The 16,220-nt window shown below is 45.3% G+C and overlaps 1 protein-coding gene and 1 long non-coding RNA gene across 8 annotated transcripts; one reads left to right on the forward strand and one right to left on the reverse strand.

The window, feature by feature from the left end:
• Nucleotides 1–39: 39 nt before the first annotated feature.
• znf280d (zinc finger protein 280D) lies at nt 40–15,222 on the reverse strand. 7 transcript variants are annotated; one of them, XM_060071221.1, is made up of 19 exons: nt 15,054–15,222; nt 12,181–12,311; nt 11,621–11,814; nt 11,350–11,467; nt 10,514–10,741; nt 10,201–10,275; nt 10,018–10,121; nt 9,569–9,783; nt 7,442–7,599; nt 7,263–7,363; nt 7,027–7,173; nt 6,675–6,809; nt 6,361–6,563; nt 6,139–6,279; nt 5,165–5,233; nt 4,967–5,082; nt 4,825–4,849; nt 966–1,662; nt 40–935 (listed from the first exon to the last, which is right to left on the reverse strand). In XM_060071221.1, the coding sequence occupies exons 2-19, from the start codon at nt 12,302–12,304 to the stop codon at nt 729–731; spliced, it is 3,057 nt and encodes a 1,018-aa protein (XP_059927204.1). In that variant the 5' UTR covers nt 12,305–12,311; nt 15,054–15,222; the 3' UTR covers nt 40–728. The 7 variants fall into 7 exon arrangements, with proteins under 7 accessions (XP_059927204.1, XP_059927205.1, XP_059927203.1 ...); XM_060071222.1 differs by having other exon boundaries at nt 40–1,226; nt 1,425–1,662; nt 15,054–15,221; XM_060071220.1 differs by having other exon boundaries at nt 40–1,662; nt 11,350–11,446; nt 15,054–15,221.
• Nucleotides 1,134–2,914, forward strand: LOC132471958 (uncharacterized). The gene is made up of 2 exons (XR_009528963.1): nt 1,134–1,226; nt 1,425–2,914. It is a non-coding gene; the product is annotated as an uncharacterized LOC132471958 (long non-coding RNA).
• Nucleotides 15,223–16,220: the final 998 nt, after the last annotated feature.

The following is a 16,220-nucleotide window of genomic DNA, read 5'->3' on the forward strand; positions in this document are numbered from 1 at the left end:
AGGTCGGATAGTAGTTTTGAAATATAATAACGTCAGTGCTTGTATTGTATGCTTCAACAGTTACGTTTATTCAAACCGGGAAAAAAAAGAAAAAAAAATTAAGCAAAACTCTATAATCGGCCTACACAATTTGTTCAGAGTGTAACACATCCATGAGTCAGTAAATAACAGGATTGACAAGTTAAACATCTTAGGTATTATATTTACACCAGACTAGGGAGCAGATAGTCAAATATTTGTATTATGCTGTATTCAAGATAAAAAAGAAAAAAAGAAATACAAAATATTCCGAAGCCACACAACTCTATATCGCCCTCGTGTATACCGGCAGTATAATTCCTTTGATTTAAACATTAATGCATGTTTTTTGCTACATGACTGGTAATGTTTCTCAATCAAAGACGACATATCATGAGAAAGGCATGTCAGAACATTGCGGGATTCAACATGTTAAATACTCCATAGTTTGCCAAACGTAAAAGTATTACCTTTTACTGAAAGTTACCGAGTTCTCATTGACACGGTACAGTGAGAGATGAGCAGCAACATGTTTGAGTTTGCATAATTCATACGGTAAACCTAATGTAAAGTGTGAAACAGTCCTGGCACAGAGAGTATGAGTTAGTAGACGTACAGCGTGTAGAATAAACTACAGTTCACTCAGAGAGGCGTGATGAGCCAGCCTCGTCAGGCCTGTGATCGCTGCGCCACTCCGTCGTGAGCGGGGTTCAGAGGCCTGCAGCTGTTCCCTGATCGGGTGAGGAGGTCTGAGCGGAGGACATCAGGTCTTCCTGGAGGCTGCTGACCAGCTTCCGGACCTGGTCGATGCCCACAGGGCTCCCCTCACAGCCATCAGGCCCCGGGGAGCCTTCTCCTGAAGGGCCCGATGAGGGGGCTGAGGTGTCAGCCCAACTGGCAGTCTCTGCTTCCTCTGCCTCCTTGCCCCCTGCCTCCTTGGCCCCAGCCTCCTTGGCCCCAGCCTCCTTGGCCCCAGCCTCCTTGCTGCCTGTGGCTCCAGCCTCCTTGCCTCCTGCCTCCTTACTGCCTGTGGCTCCAGCCTCCTTGCCCCCTACCTCCTTTCCCCCTGCATCCTTGCCCCCTGCATCCTTGCCTCCTGCCTCCTTGCCCCCTGCCTCCTTGCCCCCTGCCTCCTTGCCCAGGTCGGTTCCAGCTAACTCCTCAGACTCCTCTTCTTGAGGTGAACCAGAGGCTCCGTTCCCGGAGTCGTCCGCCCCTTCAGACCCGGTCGATGGTTTCAGGTCCGCCCCTTCAGACCCGGCCGATGGTTTCAGGTCCGCCCCTTCAGACCCGGCCGATGGTTTCAGGTCCGCCCCTTCAGACCCGGCCGCTGGTTTCATGTCCGCCCCTTCAGACCCGGCCGCTGGTTTCAGGTCTGCCCCTTCAGACCCGGCCGATGGTTTCAGGTCCGCCCCTTCAGACCCGGCCGCTGGTTTCAGGTCCGCCCCTTCAGACCCGGCCGCTGGTTTCAGGTCCGCCCCTTCAGACCCGGCCGATGGTTTCAGGTCCGCCCCTTCAGACCCGGCCGATGGTTTCGGGTCCGCCCCTTCAGACCAGGTCGCTGGTTTCATGTCTGCTTCTTTTGGTGTTTCAGTCGTTGACGTAAACAGGTAGAAAACTCTGGGTGGCTGCAGAACGGAGAGCCTGGACAAAGTGGGGTCAAATTTTTTTTAAATAGACGTGCACGTACCAATCAACACACATTTGCATTTCTTCGACTATAAAACATTACCCATAAGCATTGCTATTCCTTCGGATTACACCATTAAAGGTGGGGTATGGGTTTTGCGAAACGCCAGCAGATTTGGAAAATCCACAACTCAAATGGTCCTACCTCCTCTCCTTCAACGCTGATTCTGACTCCACCCATTCCAAGTACATGGACACGCAATCATGCACGAGCGAACACAGATGCTCGAGAGCGAGCCCTTAGCTAGTTAGCTAGCTCCAGTAGCTACCGCAGGATCACAACAGAAGCTTGTTCTGGGTCACGAGCTTTGAGTACGTGCACGAAGGGGTCGCGCGTGGAGTTTTTCGAGCCCTGCCCGTTCCACAGATGATGGACTTGTTTAATTTTCATGTCAGTACTTCTAACTCAGTGGCTGTAAGTGGGTTATGATAAGGATCTCAAGTAATTTTTCAAAAATGGAAAAAAGAGAATTCCGAACCAAACCTTTAAGCTTATGTTGACAAATTAAAAACTGCAATTTAACGTGCAAAATTCATGTGTTTTTTTTTTCTTTTCAGAAATACCATCTTTCCCGCACTATAAGGCGCACCGGAGTATAAGCCGCAGCAGCTAAATTGAATGATGTGTACATATATAAGCCGCACTGGACTATAAGCCGCAGGTGTTTTAATGTTTAATTACCATCTGTAAGGGTTCGTGCACAGAGGGGATTGTCGGGAAAGAGATGGCTGCTTGAGGAAACTCCCATTTATTAACATTTCAACAAACAAGTTGCATATTTGCATAACGTATTCAAGCGTTACCATTTAGTGCAATAGTAGCTACAGAACACTATGCAGTGTAAACGGTACTGCATCACATAGCGTTTCAGACACACAAACTTTTCAACTTTCAAACTTAAACGGTGCACAGGTTTTCAACCAGTGGTCCTTGAGGGAGTGCTACGGGTTCCCCAGCAAAATTAGTTAATAGCGTCACAATCATTTTACCACTTAACTTTGGCTATTTTTGAAAAACCTTGAAAAAGTGTGCACATCTTTGAATATGTATCGACATTATAGCCTACAGTAGTACCATAACAAAAAAACAAAGCTTACAGCGCTTGACGAGGAAATATCAATGGCTAAATTAAATGTGTTTTTTTAAAAGTTCAAAATAAACCGCCTGTAACACGACAGTAAATGCGTAAGCCTAAAGTTGCAGCAACATGGCTGCTTAAAACATACGGTAATCAGCCTACCAGAAAAGTCATTAATCCTCGTCTTCGTCTTTTAGGCTAAGGTGCAGTACACCTTCCTGCGTACTAAAACCACCAAAGACCTCATCTTCAGTGTCGGACACGAACAGGCTCAGGGTGGCTTCGTCAGCCACTCTCCTCCGCTGTCGCTCTCAAAACCAACGAACCCCTCTTCGTCACTGTCGGAATCGAACAGCCTCTGAAGGGCCTCAGCTGTGGCGGCGTCCTCTTCATCACGCAGCAGTCCAGCCTTTCGGAACCCGTTAATGTCCGTGGATGTTTTGACACTCCTCCACGCTATCGGGATCCACTCGCAAACTTGAGCGAAAGTTGCTTTTCGCATGCGTAGTGCCACTTTGAACGCACGATTGACACTGATGTCGAGTGGCTGCAGATGCTTCGTTGTGCCCCCAGGAATCACAGCTGGAATCGAGTTTGTGCTCTTGATGGCTGCTTTCACATAATCCGTTATATGGGCCCTCATGCTGTCCAAAACAAGCAAAGCTTTTTTTTGGCGCAAGAATCCTCCCGGGCGCTTGACGTAGCACTCATTCAGCCACTCCTTCATTACGCTTTCCATCATCCACCCTTTCTTGTTGACTTTAAAGGAGATGCCGTTCGGGATCTTTTCTTTCGGCATTGTAATCCGCTTAAAAATCACCATTGGCAGAAGCTTTAATCCAGATGCTGTGCAGCCAAGATCACAAGTGAACTTCGTTCTCTTGTGGCCAGTGGTTCTCAACGTGATGGACGATTCACCTTTCATGTTAACAGTCCTAGTGAGAGGCAGGTCAAACGTCAAAGGCACTTAATCCATATTTATGATCTGGTCCGGTCCGATGGAATATTCCTCTATCTTTCTTTGTGTGAATTCGCCGAAGTTTGTTATTTTTTCCTTGTGGGAGGGAGGGAGTTGCTGTCACACAGTCGTCCGCGCCCTGATGGACAGTCCCTTTCGTCTCATAAATCTGAAACACCAGGATGGTGCACCACTAAAATTTTCAATTTTCATTTCGGTGGCGACCCTTTTAGCTTTCAGTCGGATCTGCACGGTGGAAACACCTCGGCCGTCTGCTCTCTGTGTGTTCACCCAATCTTCAAGAAAGTCTTCAAGTTTGGGCCATCTGCTTTTATTACCTCTGAAAGCTTTTTTTGACTTGTTGCATTGAGACAGTTCTTCCCGCTGGCATCTCCAACGTCGCAGCATCGACTCATGGATGCCAAGGCCACGTGCAGTCGCTCTGTTTCCTTCTTTTACAGCCAGATTGACTGCCTTTAACTTAAAAGCTGCATCATATGCATTTCTACGTTTGTTTTCCATAATGAGGGTTTGTGCATGAAAATTTCCTTTGCACAAACTGTCTCGCTCTCTTAGTGTCTGTCTTGCTCTCGTTCCGTCTCTCACACCACTCTCGGTTCCACTTTCACTTTTGTGCGCTACCTCCTGTATCACTCTTTCCTGGCCTCCAGCTATTCCTGCTGGAGCCCGCGGCTTAAGGGTGGGGGGGCGCGGACCGGTCATAGAGCCCATAGAGTCAAAGTTGGTGGACTGTAACCTGTAAAATCCATAGATTTAGGAGGTCCCCAAACTCCCCATAGATTAGCCGCACCGTTCTATAAACCGCAGAATCGTAAAATGGGAAAAAAGGCACGGCTTATAGTCCGAAAATTACGGTAGATGAGATCTTTCGTTTAAAAAGCGGGTATGAACCAAAATATATGCTTGAAAAGCGTTACATAAACGGCGTCTTTTTACTCGAAAAATAAAGTACTCAAGGCAAACGGTAGCATGGGGTTCTATGTCAGATTCAAATGTATGACGCTAGACTGCACACTGGTAATGTAATGCAACGTAAAATGAAAAGCCATAACAACTTACATCACACCAGGTGCAGGAGCAGCAACTAAGATAAAAAGATACATACACATTTCCATTAGTGAAATAGAATTGGTTAAAAACATATCTACAAAATTACAAAAATAAGAATGAATCCCTCAAGAACTACAAATAAGATGAATACCTTTCCGCTCAATGACCCGGCACACGTGGTCCGAGTCGTCCGTCAGATGCTTGGTCATCTTGTCCCCTTCTAAGGCCCCCACCAGGAAGTCACAGGAGAGGCAGCTCAGAGATTTACTGAAGGGAACAAGACCAGACTTAGGATACGTCCTGGTGTTACAGACACACGGTGAGTTACCGACCACCACTCTGCACTCACACTGTTGGATTCGACATTCTCTGACTCCCCATCTTCTTGAATCGGTCCTTCGATATTGTACTATGATACCTGTATTGAGGAGAGAGAGAACATGAACGCCATTGGAAGACGATGACTGCTACTACCACCACCATCACCACCAGCAGGCAGTCTGAGCAGTTCCCCATTGCGTCGGGAATAAACCAAGTGCTAATATTAGGGGTGTGACGAGATCTCGTGCCACGAGATCTCGCGAGATTAAACTCGACGATATCACCCTTCGCGTTAAAAATCTGTCTCGCGAGATTTCTGAGCTATCCAAACTTCTATTTGTGGCCTGTAGGGGCAGTAATGCACCTTTGATACGTCTAGCCTGCCAGAACCTTACGAAGGAGAAGGAAAAGAAGAAGAGGAGAAGGAGGGGAAGCAGGGGAAGCAGCCATAGGCAGCCAGAATGACGTCGGAAAATACCCGTATTACCGTCGAAGATGCCCCCGCCACTTTTAAATGATTTGTTTGGCAGCATTTTGGGTACCCGGCGGAAATGATGAATGGCAGTAGACTGACTGATAAAACACGGACAATACCAAGTTGTCAGTGACATACTTGGTCAGACTCTATTTGCACTATTTGCACTCTGTATTGATGGAGTAGAACTTTGATTTGGTTTTGCACATATTGTTTGCACTTGAAAAAAATGAGAATTATTTAATTTAATTTACTTCAACTATTATAAATTTTAGTTTTAGTTTCAATTTCATGAATGTTAAGAGTTATAATAAAACATTTCAAAATGCATGTGCAACTCGGTTAAATAAAAGTCTGTTGCTCCAGTCATATATTTTGTCATTGTAGTTTAAAATCTCATCTCGATCTCGTGAACCGAATATCGTGTCGCGTCTCGTCTCGTGAGCTGAGTGCATCGTCACACCCCTAGCTAATATTAATACAATAACAATCCACTGCGGTTTTAAATGTAAATCTTGTGGACTTACCTTATCATATGATTGGAGATTGAGACTTTGCAGCTCGTCTGGTATTTGCACGCACCGCAGTTCGAAATCATTGGATAGTGAGAGAAGAAGTCAGTGACCTCTGTGGAACACTCGATACAAGTGTGTGGCCCTCCACCGATTCTGAAGGGAGAAGAACATGTTAGGAACACATAGTTCAGTTATAACACATCAGGCTGTCGGTTCAGAGTCCCCAGCACTCACTTGGTGTTCTTCAGAGCCGTGTTCTTCTTTGACACTCGCGCCTCCTGCTGCCTCTTGGGCTGAGCAGTCTTGGCCCTCCCCAGGGCCTGGGGGGGTTTGGGTTTGGACTTGGCTGGTTTGGGAGGTTGAGCTACAGGAGTGGCGCCGCTGGGGCACGGGTTGCATGAGGAGACGGTACCTCCAAGAGACGCCCGGATGGTCACCTGGTGGAATTAAAAGAAGAAAAGCCTTTACATTTTGACTCGCACTTGCACAAACGGAGGCCTTTTGAAGTTGTAGTGCTTTATTCATCTTCTGGTTATTCACGATGCTACCTTAGTTCCAGGTGGAAGGCCTTCAAGTGCTTTTGGTTTCTTGAAAGTCTTGTGAAAGTTGATCTTGTGGTCCACCCTCTCCTTGTAGGTCAGAAAGTTCAGCCTGCATTTTCCACAGCGATGTATGCCTTTTCTCTTTAGTGAAACAGACAAAATACCAAGAGGTTTTCACTCTGGACAACAACCAATTTCTTAACTGCAGTTCCAAAACCAAGCTGCAGAAGCGTTTCTCCAGCATGAATAAATAACAACGCTGCTCTCATCGTGTGGCAGGGATGGGTTGAACATTGAAGAAAAAGATTATGCTGGTCAGACACAAAATTTTATCGTCGACATTAATTTCCGCCCGTACCTGATGTTTCATGTAATGCTGCATGTATGAGTGTCCACTTCGGAGCACTTTGAGGCAGAACGGGCACAGGAGGTCTTTCGTGTTGTCGTGAGCTACTTTGAAATGAGCCTCCACTTCCATGAAGAATGAGGACCTGAAATTGCAAACCTAAAAACAAGAAGGCGTGTCGGTGAAAATCAGTGAGGGTTGACTCTCTGTGGTTTGCTCTTCTGATTCAAGACGACTCGTCCACTAACCTGGCACACGTACGGCATCTCTCCAGGCTTGTGGGTCTCCTTCATGTGTTCCAGTAGGACCTGTTCCGTCTCAAACGCCAATTCGCATATCTTACAGTTAGCTGAGGAAGACGGTGGGGTTAGTCTGTGCAGAGCGGGTACCACGGAGCGCGTGTTGGTTCTGGGCGGTCGGGTCTTACTTGAGGACGCCAGTGGGCTGTGGGCCCGCTCCACGTGGCACTGCAGCTGGTAGGGGGTCATGTACTGCCGGTAGCAGTGCTGGCAGGTGGTGTAGCTCTCCCAGCTCTCACTGCTCTGCTTCTCCAGCTCCAGGTGGTGCTTCATGTGGTTCATGAATCTGGCAGGTCAACGGCGTACATTAGAACGGTTACATTTAGCAGGCGCTTCTATCCAAAATTGACTTACAATAAGTGCATTTGACAGAAGGAGAAACAATATATCGCTGTCGGTACAGTACGGATGTTCTTAGAACCAATTGCCAAGCACTAACAATCACTAGGTTAACCCATTTCCAGTAAACATCAAATACTGATAACTAATTAAACAATGCAAAAATATTTACTTTTACAAAACCTTCATTTACCATCAACCCACAGCAACAAAATATATTAAAATAAGTGTCTAGTTCCCCTCTTAACATGGGTAACGGCTGCTATAAAACTGGCATTAAACCAAAGACATCGGGGACACCTACACATCGGGCCAGCCCTTTCATCCTGTAAGATCTGCATCTTCAGCCGCTTGTGATGAGGGGGATCTAATGCAGGTGACCCTTGACCTCAGCTGTGATAGTAGAGCCCGGTACAAACTGGTTCCCCCAACCCCCATTACTGCAGTTATTTAATTAAATAACCAATTAAAACCCGCCACCAAAACTAGAATCTTTGGGCCCATGTAGGAAACCATCTTTGGCAATGCACAGAAGGCATCAGACTGATGTTTCTTCAACTCAAACCAATCATTAGTGATTAAGACCCTGAATAATAACAGAGTCAGATAAGGAGGTTAAGTATGTGTTCTTAACCTCAGACACATGAACACCCCATTATTAACAACGCTATGAAAGCATTTATGTTTATCCATATTGTGGATTTTGTGTCCAAAAGAACAAGATTCCCAGTGCAGTCCTCTTCTTTTGGCCAACAAATCCATTCTATTTTCACTGATACTTCCTGGTGTATCTTTGTTTAACACTTAAAAAATAAAGATTTTGAACGCATCACTGAAGAAAGAACTGATCTCCAAACACTAGGGCTGTAACGATACGCGTATCAAACCGAAAATCGCGATACTCAAAGCCACGAACCTGTCTCGCGGTGTGAGAAGGCAGAGGCTCGATATGCCCTTTCTAACTCTTCGGTCAGATTGAAATTTGCCAATAATTTGTCTAAATAATAGTCTGCTGACAGCGCCCCCTCCTATCGATGCCGTAAATATGTGACGAGATGCCCTCTCTGTGATCACAGCTCTCTGTGGCTACGGAGGATTGCATTTCTCCACAGCCGTCGAAGTCCTCATATGCGATATGAACAACATTTATCCAGAGTGGGACAAGCGCGAAAAAAATTGCCTGTGTGATCCTGTCTCTATTGTTTTGTGTGATTTGACTGGCAGTTTGTCTGCTTATAGCTCGGAATGAAGCGGCCACCGATTATTGACAGGATGGGTACTTTATTCTACCGGACTCGTTCGCTTCTTCACTAGACACACGCGCTACCGCTCGCTCTCCTCGCTCGTCCACTCACTCACGCACACTGCCATTCTCCCGCAAACACATATGCTACTCGTAACACTATGCCTCGTTATTGCGACGTTCATGTTTTTCCTCATCTATTGAAAGTTAGGCTATTAAACATGTTGCATTCTATACGGCCTGATTATGTCATTATTTAAGCTACATAGCCTAATAAGAAGCGCTAATAAGGATATTTGAATAAACCAACCAAACAGTTAAAGGGGCCCTATTACGCCTACCAGCAAAAAGCATCCTCCAACTGCAATCTTTGGTTATTTCTTTATTAATTTAGCTATACTTTAATAGTATTCTTTCGGTTCAAATCTGTTCAGTGTTCCAAATTATTTGTTATTAAATGTTACATTAAGATAATTGGTATTTAAGTGTTGTTTAAATAAAATGCTTTTTAAATTTAAAAGAATCGTGGGATGTATCGAACCGTGGGTCAAAAATCGTGATACAAACCGAATCGTGAATTTGTGTATCGTTACAGCCCTACCAAACACGCAGCCTACATGTGGACAAAACTTATATAAGGGAAGAATTCCACAATCTGGCCATGCCCTCATACCTGATGTTGTTCTTCAGCACTTTCAAGCAGCTCTGGCACTTGAAAGTGGTGTTGGTTTTATGCTCCTGCCTCTGCATCTGCCAGTCGCCCTCCACGCGCCCGTAGTAGAACTCTCCGACCAGCAGGATGTGTTTGGGGTTCACGACTTGGACTGGAGCGACTGTGCTTGGAGGCGGCGATGGGGAAACCATTTCCACAGGTTTGCCAGAGCAGTTCTACAATAGACACAAATATTGAAGGGAGATCTGTAACTGCCTTCTGGACATCCTACAGAGCCATGCGGCCGCAGAACGCTTGCATGAACTCAACCCCAGCACGCACCTCAACAAGCTGTTGAAGTTTAAACATTCCCATTTTCCCATTCCCAAATTTGCCATTTGACCATTGGAAATTGACATGCAAGGTTGGCTATGAGTTGGGCATGTTAAATGACTGCACAAGACACTTACCTTCAGGTGAGACTTCAGAGCTTCCTGATGATGGAAGATTACTTTGCATTTGTAACACTTCTTCTTGTAGACGTATTGTGCATCGACTGCTTTGTTATTTTGTACTGAAATCGGAAGAACAGAATTATTAAATACGGCAGATCAGCTGTGCAACTTCTCAAAGGGATTGTGGAGGAAACTCACCTGGCTCTAGTTTGACTTTCTTTGTCTTGACCTCGTTTTGCGTTGGCATTAATCGCCGTTTCAGCAAGCTTCGATCTATACATAAATACATAAAAAACAGAGATTGACAAGTGTAACAAAGGAAGCCAAGTGTAACGACGAAAAGCTAGTGCAACAGAGAAAGCAAAGTCTAACAGTGAAAGAAAGTGTAACAGAGAAAGCAAAGTGTAACAGAGAAAGCAAAGTGTAACAGAGAAAGAAAAGTGTCACAGAAAGAAAAGTGTAACAGAGAAGGCAACAGGAAGTGATTCTCTCTGTCCGGTTCCAGTCGTACCTCCTTTGCTCTCGGTCGGACTCATCGCAGTCACGGAGCAGATGTCAACGGGCGGAGGTTTGGGCGGCTGGATCTCTGGCGGCTGAGGAGCGGGGGAGGAGTAGACGGCAGGGTTCTGGACGTTGGACAGGGTGACCACGTTGTTGTTGAGCTTCACCTGGGGTCTGTGGACGACCCCGGGCATGATCCTGGCCTGGGGCAGCAACGGCAGGAGGTGCGGCTGACCAGCTGCAGGGAAAGACCAGATGGATGTAGAACCATGCATACACGCATTATATAGAATACACTGCACCTCCCCTCACAACCAAACTACACGGAGGAAGTAGTCTCCGCATAGCCTCCCCCTTAGCCCTCAACACTCCTCTTACACACTTATTTAGGGATGTTTAATAAATGTAGTCTTCTATCTGATTCAATTGTAAGAATTTTATTCTTTCCCACTTATTTGACACTCAATTCTGATGAAGTGTAGAAACGGAATTCATGAAAATTATAACGGAAAAAACGGAATTTGGAAAAAAATAAGACGGATGTCATAGGGCCCTACTTATTGTACATCCTTGCACTTAAAAATAGTACTTAGCGTTGTGTAGCGTCTTATCCCAGCTACCTCTGTTGTATACGGGGAACGGGTTAACCTAGTGATTGTTAGCGCTTGACAGTTCTATGTTCTATGAACATCCTTACGGAACCGACCGATATATTGTTGTTTCTCTTCTTCTGACTAATGTACTCTTGCCAGTCGCTTTGTATAAAAGGATCTGCTTGATACAGAAGCATCTGCTTAGTGCCCTAAAGTTAAATGTAGGAACCAAGTTGGCCCAAGGAAGGAGTACCTGGGACGATGGTGAAGGAGGTCCCGGGCGGGTACTGTTTTCCGAGCGTGGCCAGGAGGTTGGCGGGCCCCAGTTGATGCGGTTGAACGATGTATCCCTGATAAGACATAACGCACAACTGAAGACTGTCACACAGTAGCGCTCCACACGTTCACACGCACACGCTGGGCCCCCGAGACCAGACACGGGTTCACGCCTGCGTTTAGGTTTAGCCCAGTCTCTGTATAGAAACCCCTTTAAAGTCCATTCAGTTACACAATGAATAAACTACCTGGCTATTGACGATTACTGGGTGGGGGGTTACGGTTGGTAAGGGGGGTGGTGACGTCATCACTCCGTTGCCAGGGACACTGGCTGACAGCATGATGGGCGTGGCCCCTCTGGGGGCTGGGGGCGGGGCTTCCTGTCTAGGGATTACGATCCGTACAGGTGAAGGGCTGGGTTTGACCACCTTTGGGCTGTTTACTGAAAGAGCAGAAACACAATCATACATTATGTTAAAATAGAGGGAACACGAACACACGTATTTCAGAGATCTCCTGCGCCACACTGCCTATCAATGCTGAAACGGAGCAGAACTTTGCTAATGATTTAGATTTTCTGCTGCAGAGCCCTGCCAGCCTTAACCCACTGAAAACACGATTGCTTACATGCCCAACACACACACACACACACACACACACACGTTCTAAAACCATCATCAGCATCTATTCAATGCAGTTACTAAACAGTTATGTTCTGCATGCCAATTTTGGCGGGGAATAAAATCTGGTTAATAAGAGGTTGTACAGGATAAAATAAGAGGTTGTACAGGATAAAATATATATATACCAAGCTCTCCGATGAAGATGGGCTCATCGTCGTCATCATCATCTTCCACCAGGGTCACCTCCGGAGCTGGTCTCTGCCATGGCTCCAACTCCTCTTCCTCACATTCCATAAACAGTTCAGACATGTCCGACCTGCCATGAAAAACACATTTTAATATGGAGGATGGTCATTTATATCCGCAGCTCAAAACCTTTTCAGATCCCCTCACGTCAACGGCTTGATTCTACTGCGGTGAAGCCCGTTTAAATCACGTTTGCAAACATCCACCACAGAGCAGTCCTTTAGGTCTCAGGCCTACGATTGATTCGACTCGGCACATATGGACCAATCAGGGAGCAGAGGCAGGGGTCTTCATTGACCAGCCGACACGAAAACTAACTCGTTTCAAATGAACGTGTTGATTATCCGATATCGTAAACGGCGCAGACTGGTTCCATTCCGGATTTCCTGCGGGTTCATAGACGGACACACAGGGACAGGACGCTGAAGAGTCCCTTCTGTGCGTGTAAAAACATGTGGGAGTATAATAACGGCAGTTCTGTGGAAATCCACGTCTTGTTTATGACGCAACTCTTCCCAGAGGTGCTCTCTACAGAGAAGTTTAAATCCAGCGTTGCTGTCGGTGACATGGTTGATGGTTTTTCAAGGAAATGTTTCGAGGCTACAAGGTGTAACTTGGTAATTTCTTTGACCTTTCCAACATTTTACTTTCAATTAAACAAACCAAAAAGTGTCAATCACATTCTGTTGATGTAACCGCATTCTCTGATGAACCAAACCCTCTTTGATTTGGCAGATTCAGTAACTACAAACAAAGTACAATTCAAGTAAATTTATAGAAATGAGCAGGATTCATCAATAATCAATGTTTGGAGAAATTCTTGACTCCAAGGTATTTTGGTTTGAAGAAGGCTAGCCAAATGCCAGCCATGAAACAACAGCGATGTTTCATGTCACACCTGATTGCCGATCATTTTCAAGGCCAGAGAACTTTGCAGCACACATCTCCACATTTAAAGAGGGAGTCCATTCACAACTTCTGAGGAAATCCAAGGTAAACTTTAAAGATACCGGATATTCTCAGGCTTTACATTATTCAGATTGCTTTATTACCGAAGTTTAATAACTGATATATTTCAAAGTTTAACTGTTTGAGATTGACATGGATTCATCCATCTACATTTCTTGACTTTTTTGTCGGGTCGTTAAATCACATAAAATCAGTTTCCTTCAAAACCAGACATTAAGATCAACATGCACAGCTTGTTCAGATACCTATTATGAGCAGGATTTTCAGTGCCGTTGTAGCATAATTTCCTCCAAGGTTTTTTTAAATAAGAGATCTCTAACAATAGATTGCTATGAAATATTTGTGCAGCATTAGATCTCATGTAGCCTCGATTCTCACTTTCGTTGTACTGTACATGTTTATTGCACACGAGATAGATATCTATACATATATAGATTAAATAACTTATTTAGAGAACATTGAGAAAGACCCTAACCATTTGGGCTGGCCGATCTGGTGGCACTTAAGCTGTGATTGGCTGCACTGGTCTTGAAGAGTGTCGAATGGCGAGGCGGGCAGCTCAACGGACCAATCCGCAGTCTGCAACCACGAATCCGAAGTTTAACGAAGGTGATCGAGTGAACTGTAGCAGCTACGCATCGGGTTGGACTGGTTTTGGTAATTGTTCGGATTCGGAAATCCGTTCCAATATCCATACTTCCATCAGTACACTCAAACAAAGTACACTATCCGCACTCACTAAGTGCGCTAATTTTCAAATGTCAGTGTTGTTCCAAATCGAATACTCCGTGTTGCACACCGGAAATTAGGATCACGACAGCTACCGCGGCTCCTCCCCCGCAATAAATATCCCGCTTTGAACGGTGAACTCTTTACGCCTAGCAGCTATAAATAGCTATACAAACTACAAAATTACTATTAATGTAGGCTATGTGGGAAATGCGCCGACGTTGACCCAGCCCTCTTTCGCTACGTAGGTAAAATGGCTGCCGTTTAGTACGAAAAGTGTACATCGCCACACACTTCGCGATTTGACAGTTTTTAGTACAACAGAATAAGTGTCCTTTCAGGACACTTATTCTCGCCCGATCTGAATCGGAACGCCCTACGTACTCAAACTTAGGCTAGTAAGTACGGATAGTATGGATATTGGAACACGGAACTTTAATCGGTATCGTTTAGATTTCAAGATGGCTGCCCCGATCGAAGAGCGGAAGAGAAAGCTATTGGGCATTTAAATGAACCCTTCCCATTACGTCATTCATTAATTGTTGCATTTGAAAGCTATACGTGAGATATCACGCCGAACCTGGACGTAGTTAAATAGGTGATTCCTCGCTAGAACCTTCCTTCCTAGGAGGCTCCTAGAGACGCCATGTTGGAAGGAGTATGCTCATACCTCAGGAAGGAGCTTTCTGCTCTGTATCTGGAGACTTGATCGCTGATATTCAAGGTTATTATTATGAATATTCCTCCAATTTCAAACACATATGCGTGATGAGGGCTGCATAACGAGCCCCTAAAGCTCCATAATGTGAGCTATATCTCCTAGTCTAGTGACAGCCACGGACCCCCCCGTTGGTTCAGCTCTGAGCCCTGATCCCGACCACAGATCACATGTTACCAACATGTCACCTCACCGCCCTCTGCATCGCCTCGGAGCGGAGGAGGTCTAATTCAACACAGCGCACCTAAACACCGCTAAATCACGGATCTGGTGGCCGAACAGAGCGAAGTAAACCCGACCGGAGCTGTGCATGCTGGGTAATGCTCACTTCCTCCGCGCTCCCGCACTAAAGAGACAAAGAGCGCCTTAATGACTTACTAACAACTCGTTCATTACCTGATCAACAGCCAAGCTCTGGTAGAAGGACGTGCGGCCGGGCGGTCAGGGTTCACGGAGGACGAAAGATTCGTAGGGCGCTATTAGGACAAGTTCACTGGATCTGTTGTGTTCGCTCGACCGGAGGGAGGGACGCAGCCGCACGGAGCCCGCCTCTGATTGGTCGGACCGGTCTGGTAACCGGATATGACGTTATAACAACAGATGTCTTATTTGCATCTCCCAGATAGATCGGTAGATCAATAGATCGATCGATTGATACCCATACATACACAGGCTTCATTAATATAGAGGCCATTTTGTTTTATTTATTATATTGTGTGTATATATATATATTTAGATATTATATACACATACATAGGCCTACATACATACATACATACATACATACATCCATCCATCCATCCATCCATACATACATACATACATACATACATACATACATACATACATACATACATACATACATACATACATACATACATACAGACACACACAAAGTGAGAGGATTCCTTTATTTTATCCAACAGGTGGCAGTCTTATCTATCAAACCGTCATTATCCTTTAAACGGCTTTATAACACCTTCAGTAAACCTGCATTGTAATAGCATATATTTTCAAATATCTTTAATAACTTGAACAGAACCAGAACTCTACACTTATGCCTACCTGACCAAAATCTGATGCTATGAAGGCAAAATGCTTCAGCAGCCTGCTCGTATGGGTCACAACAGATCTCAGGCTGTGACTGGACCCAGCATAATGCTCTGTACCGTAATGCAGTACAGTCATGTACTGTATCTAATCTATTCTTTCATTATATGAATCAGAACATTATACAAGCATTATTAGTCTCCTGTCAGGTGCACTGATATAGTTGAAGATTAAATGTGTTAATCTCATTTATTAGGCCGATACGATTTAGACATCATTTTAGCAGATTTTCAACCCATCCAAAAATATATTGAGATATATATTTGACATCACGCTCCCTGCGACAGGCATGGACAAGACCGACAATGGAGCAGAGAGATCGCCATGTTGTACCAGAGTGGTGGGGACGTAGACATGCAGACCTTAAAGGCCGTGTGTGTGTGTTCCTGTCCTGTGTTTGTGCGTGCGTGTGTTACGGACAGTGCTGTTAGCCTAGCAGAGGCGAGATGTTTG

Source organism: Gadus macrocephalus, chromosome 14 (genome assembly GCF_031168955.1).
Source record: "Gadus macrocephalus chromosome 14, ASM3116895v1".
Taxonomy (NCBI): Eukaryota; Metazoa; Chordata; class Actinopteri; order Gadiformes; family Gadidae; genus Gadus; species Gadus macrocephalus.